The 5,834-nt window shown below is 33.4% G+C and overlaps 1 protein-coding gene across 1 annotated transcript in view; it reads left to right on the top strand.

The window, feature by feature from the left end:
- Window positions 1-2,784, top strand: part of LOC107618657 (light-inducible protein CPRF2) — a 4,541-nt gene extending 1,757 nt beyond the window's left edge. The window contains exons 3-6 of the mRNA XM_016320778.2: window positions 464-683; window positions 1,347-1,422; window positions 1,530-1,655; window positions 1,898-2,784. Coding sequence (XP_016176264.1) covers window positions 464-683; window positions 1,347-1,422; window positions 1,530-1,655; window positions 1,898-2,308 — 833 coding nt within the window. The 3' untranslated portion in view covers window positions 2,309-2,784. The remainder of the gene's footprint in view (window positions 1-463; window positions 684-1,346; window positions 1,423-1,529; window positions 1,656-1,897) is intronic.

Below are 5,834 nucleotides of genomic sequence, written 5' to 3'. Positions count from 1 at the left end.
CTTTAGAGGTTACTTTTTTTTTTTTTTAATTTTCTCTCTCTCAATATGGATAACCCCTACTAAATTACGTGAAATGTATATGTGATAGGATCTGGTTTCAGTAAGAACAATGGGGACTAGCTCCTTTCAAGAAAAGAAAAATGCAGAAAAGGAAAGATAATATAGAGTTCTGCAGATGAATGGAATCTGTATCCCAAACCATACCCTTTTCCGCCCAATTTGGGATTCTTTACCATTACCTATCTTTCCTCTTAGATTAAGATGAATCCAATCTTATCCTGCTATTCGTTGCAAGCTCGGCATTTGGTTATGGTGGTCAGTTCTGAACTTGAATGTTCTCTGTATTTCCGGATGATTATGCCCTCCTTGGCCATGTGTAGTACTATGGTTCTATCTATAGTTTCCCATTATGTCCTCTATGGCCACTTGTAGTAATAGGAGACTATCAATTCTGTCTATGTAGGATCTGGTACTTCTGGAAATGACCCACCTAAAATACAAGACAAAGATGCCAAAGCACCAATCGGGATACCTTCCATACCTGTCATACAAAAGAAACCTGCTGTTACAGCCAGGCCATCAACAAGTGGATCGTCAAGGGAACAGTCAGATGATGAGGAAGCTGAAGGAGAGACAGATCTGAATGACAACATGGACCCTGCTGATGTAAAACGAGTAAGAAGGTAACAATTGTCTCAAAACTTGCTGAGTTTTCTGAAGACTATCTTAGTGCTCAATGTATGCATACTCTGTATTCTGTAATTATTGCAGTATCATGTACTTGGTTTCAGCATGATTCAGAAGCTTGTTTTACTCAGATGGATATCATAATTAATAAACTGAGTGTTGGCCTGCCAGAAAAATATCATTCAGAGTCACATTAGATCTTTGAAGTGAGAGTGTTTTGCATACTCTATTTTCTCCACATACTATTTATATTTAGGTTCAGCCAGGGAACTAAATAGAATTATGCCTCCTTCCCCCTCCCTTCTTTTTCCTTCCCTTTCCTGTTACGTGAGGTGAAATTTATATGCAAGCTTGTAAATTTCATTGACCTCTTAGGTTAGCCAATATTACACGTGCACCCTTTAACTTTCTGGAATATACACTAGCATTGGTGACTCTGCTGAGGTATAGGTTATATTTCACCTGATACCCCTGTATTTTGTGAAATGTAACACTGAATTCCTTGTAAACATCCTACAGGGGTCAATGTAGTCATGGCAAACTATGGAATGCCGGGTGTAATATCATCTAACTGTAACCGAAACCAATGTATTTTAACTTATCTTCTCTTTATTTTTTTCTTTGACTAATTCAGGGCCTAATGACATGTTATATCTCAGGATGCTTTCAAATAGAGAGTCAGCCAGACGTTCAAGAAGAAGAAAACAAGCTCATTTAAACGAGCTGGAGACACAGGTGTGTTCTCTATTTTAGGTTTGACTTTCGCGCATCTTGTTTCTTATATGTTAAGTCCTTCCCTCCAAAGGTCGTGCATATTTTCTGAACTTAAATTTCTGTCTTAGGTTTCTCAATTAAGAGGTGAAAATTCTACCTTGCTAAAGCGCCTTACTGATGTAAGCCACAAGTACAATGAATCTGCTGTTGACAACAGAGTATTAAAAGCTGATGTTGAAACCTTGAGAGCAAAGGTAAAACCCTTCTTATTATCATAAATACTTCCTCCATTCGTTTCTTATCAATCACTTTCACTGTTTAGTACACTTTAGACACATTATATCTTATTATGAACTGTATCCAAAGACATTGATCCAATGATGTATCAAAAGGTAAGGCCGATATATAAAAGTAAAGTAGGTATAATGGTGTTCATGTATTGTCTCTCAACCTGACATGTCTGTTATTTCGTGGCACGTTTATTATCATTTTTCAGGTGAAGATGGCGGAAGAAACCGTCAAAAGAATTACAGGGTTGAACCCAGTAATGCATGCCATGTCTGATTTAACATCAATGGGCATACCGACATTTGACGGAAGCCCTCCTGACACATCAGCTGATGCATCTGTCCCCGTGAGAGATGATACTCACCATCACCACCACTTCTTTCAACAAACATCAAGTAATCATCACGTGGCGAGTCATGATCTTAGGGTAAACAATGGGTTGGGAGACATATCTGTAATTGAGAATGTGCAGCAGAATGCCGCAGCAGCTGTGGTGGTTGGGAATAAGATGGGTCAAACAGCTCCCGTACAGCGGGTGGCAAGCTTGGAACACCTTCAGAAGAGGATTAGGGGTGGTGTGGATTCATGTGGTGGACCTTCTAATAATCATGAGCATTAAATAGAGCACCCAAAATAGAACAAGGGAAGCTTTAGTTTTTAAAAATAAAATTATTCCAAAAATAATACTTAATTTCTGTTGTAATTAAAGGCCTATTATACTTCTTGACAACAACATTATAGATCAATTTGATTTCCCTATTTTTGATGGATCATCACATGCTGGATTCAAAGTACTGTACAATCCATAAGTGGTGTTCTGTAAACTGTGCCTAATTGTTTCTAAGTAGACCAAGGAAGGAGCGTGACATTATATTTTCTTCCAGCTTTGCTATGGAATTAACTTTTTATTTTCAACGAACAATTATTCCATGAAGTAATAGATGATTAAGAGCATCTCTAATGTTAACAATCTAAGTTAACTTAAGAACAATATTAAGACTCTCTCTCTTCTCTCTACTAGGGTTTGAACCTCTTTTATCTTTGTGTTGTCTTGGAGGGAGGCTGCTGCCGCGGCTAACCACGTAAGGTGGTGGCCTCCCTCTCTCTTCTCCTTCCTCTTCTTTATTTCTCTTTCCTTTCTTCTCTTGGTTCTTTAATTTTTCCTTTTTTGTAATTTTGTTTTCTCTTCGCACCTTTTCTTTCCCATTCCTCTTTCTGTTCCTTCATCTCCTACCCCTTTCTTTACCTCCATTGCTTTCTTTCTCCATGCCTTTTCTGTTTATCTTTTATTTTTAGTTTCTGTTTTTTTTTTTTTTTTTTTTTTTTTATATACATATGTTGTGTATTTTCTCTTATTTTGTGGTGGTTTATTGTCCCCTCTTTATGGGTAGTGTGAGTACTTTAGTACAGATCTATTATATCTTGGAGTATACACTATAGTTTACTTGTTATTCATGAAAATATTTTCATATCAGAGGAGGATTCAGTTTTAAGCCAAGAGGAAGAATGGATTTTTTAGCATGTTGCATCACTTTTAGTGTTGAGTTAGAAATCATAGAGATTCAGATCTGTCTATGTTTCTACTGGTTAAGATTCTTTGTAATCGAATGTTGGGCTTACTTTTAGTTTATAGTTCAGCATAGAATTTATCCCATCATCTTCTCTAAGTTTAGATCTAATTTATCCCTGTTTACCTGTAAGTGTCATTTGGCTTTCTTTTGAATGATGTTTTCTTCTGTCAAAAAAAAAACCATGTTTAAAAGATATATATATCATTGGATTTGAAAAAAATTGCAATGAAAAAATTAGAATTTTGTAGATGTTTAGATTGAGAATTTTGTACATTTAGATTGGGAGAAAAATTAAAATTTTGTAAATAATTGAAAAAGAAATTTAAGTTAAAATGATTTGGATTCTTTTTTTTTTTTCAAATTGATAAAAAAATAATAAAAAAATAAAGTAATATTTGTTACGACGTTAACAACATTTCACTTATTTTTTCTTCAAAATAATACGGTATCCTCTTTATTAATATCAATATCATTTTAAAAATGATATCCAATGCTAGTTTTATTTTTAAATAATTTCAATCACTGTGTTAATAAAAAATAATATTTAAAATTGATCTGATTGAAGTTGCTCTAAAGACTAAAGGAGGGAAAGATAAATTAAAGAAAAAAGATAAATGTTTGTTGATTGTTGATCGGAAATAATGTTTTTATTTTATTTTTTCCTTTTTCCTTTAGTGACTTATGTTTAGTTAGGAGGAAAAATCACTATGAAAATCTCAATAATTTACCGATGATGTAATTTCACACATTTTATGAAAACTTTTAATTTATTTTTTTCCTCCACCAGATCTACTCTTGGATGTATTGACAACGATGATGTAGAGGAAGGAGGGAAGGTTTAGAGAGTTATTTTCTTTTATCCTTGAGTTTTAATTTTAAATTTTGAGAAACGATTTGAGGGTTTATTAAATATTAACCCTTTATGTATTATTCATATTCTATCATTTCTCAATTTGAGGGTTTTCAATGTGAATACAACATAATTTGTTATTTCATTTTTATTAAAATGTCAAAATAATTTTATTTGTATGTCTTGTTCAACATCCTAATTATATTTATTTACGTGAAAAAAATTGTCTTAAATTATTCCACACAAGATAAAATTATAGAAGTGTAAACTTTTCATTTTCTTGTCATTATATATTTTACAATAATGAATTTATAAGACGAAATTACCTAAATCTAGGCTTATCTCTCTTTGTTGTGATTAGTAGTATGTTTGTTTTTTATTTTTTAAATAAAAATTGGATGAAGTTCAATTAATGCTAAAGTTTTTTAATGGCTTCTTGTTTTTGGTAATTATAAGTAATTTTTAAACTAAAATATTTTTAGTCCAATAATTGATAAATGATATGTTGGTCTAAAATGACAATAATTATGTCTAATTGTTACTGATGAATCAATTCACATTCTAATAAGACATTTGAAATGGTCTAATGTTAAGAAATTTAGTTATCATAGTGAGATTATTTAAATCTGATTAGCGTCAATGTGAAAATAAAAAATGAAAAAGCAGCCATCATCAGCCATGATACCCTCGAAGTTAGGCACCAAAATCAAATTCAACGTTGCAAAAAAGAGTATCCCCTTAACAAAACACCAATATTCTGTTTGATGTTGTTATTTGTCACTCCTGTAATTTATTCCGCATTTGGGCATTTTTCATTTCCTAATCTAGTGTGAAGATTTCATAAGGCTTAGAGAAGGGGGTTAAATCTTATTGCCTTCTTTAACTTTGAATCATTAAGCTTTGAATTCGGAACTTGAAACTTGATTTCTGTTAATTTGTGCAACGGATAAATCAGGAGATAATTTTGTTTTGTCTCATAAAAATTAGAAAACAGAATTGAATCAGAGAGAAAGAAGTTGACATAGTCATATATTCTGGTTCAGTTGCCTTGTGCAATGCAACCTACATCCAGTCTCCACCACAACGTTGGTGGAATTTTTCACTATAAACCAAGTATTACATATACCAATTCTCTAAGACTCAACTCAATTCTATCTGGGCACACAAACTTCAATATAAACTTGACTTGACTATACTAATACCTAGACTCACCACACTAAGTGCTTACCCAACTTAGCAATGGATACCTCTCAGGTACATGACACAAGATAGAAAATACAACAAAAAAATTTAAAATCACTCTTGGTTTTTCTCTCAAGTGTTTCTCTCATCCTTTTCCACTCTATGACTTTTTCTCAATGCCTCTCTTTCTTGCCTTTTACCTCTCAAAGAAAACTAAGAAAGATATATATTGAAATAGAAATACAAAACAGTAAAACATGAAGGAGATGCTGAATAACAGCTTTGACTCTATGCACTAAACGCAGCATCTGAACTCATAAATTTGTTCTTCATCTTGGCGGAGTGCTCCCTTTAGTGTAGGTGCAATGCTTCCAAGACTTCAAACTTAGTAGTGAGGATCCTCTCTTTGCTCTCTCTCTCTCTCTCGGGTTCTCTATCCTTGAGCTCTAATGAGATTCAATGTTTCTCTTGTACCTTAGTCAGAGCCATGGTTAGGGTTCCTCCATAAGCAACTTCTTGAATCTTGGGCCTTCAGAAACCAT

The sequence above is a fragment of the Arachis ipaensis genome, chromosome B09 (genome assembly GCF_000816755.2).
Source record: "Arachis ipaensis cultivar K30076 chromosome B09, Araip1.1, whole genome shotgun sequence".
In the NCBI taxonomy this organism is placed as follows: Eukaryota; Viridiplantae; Streptophyta; class Magnoliopsida; order Fabales; family Fabaceae; genus Arachis; species Arachis ipaensis.
This window is presented reverse-complemented; position numbering and strand designations above follow the sequence as displayed.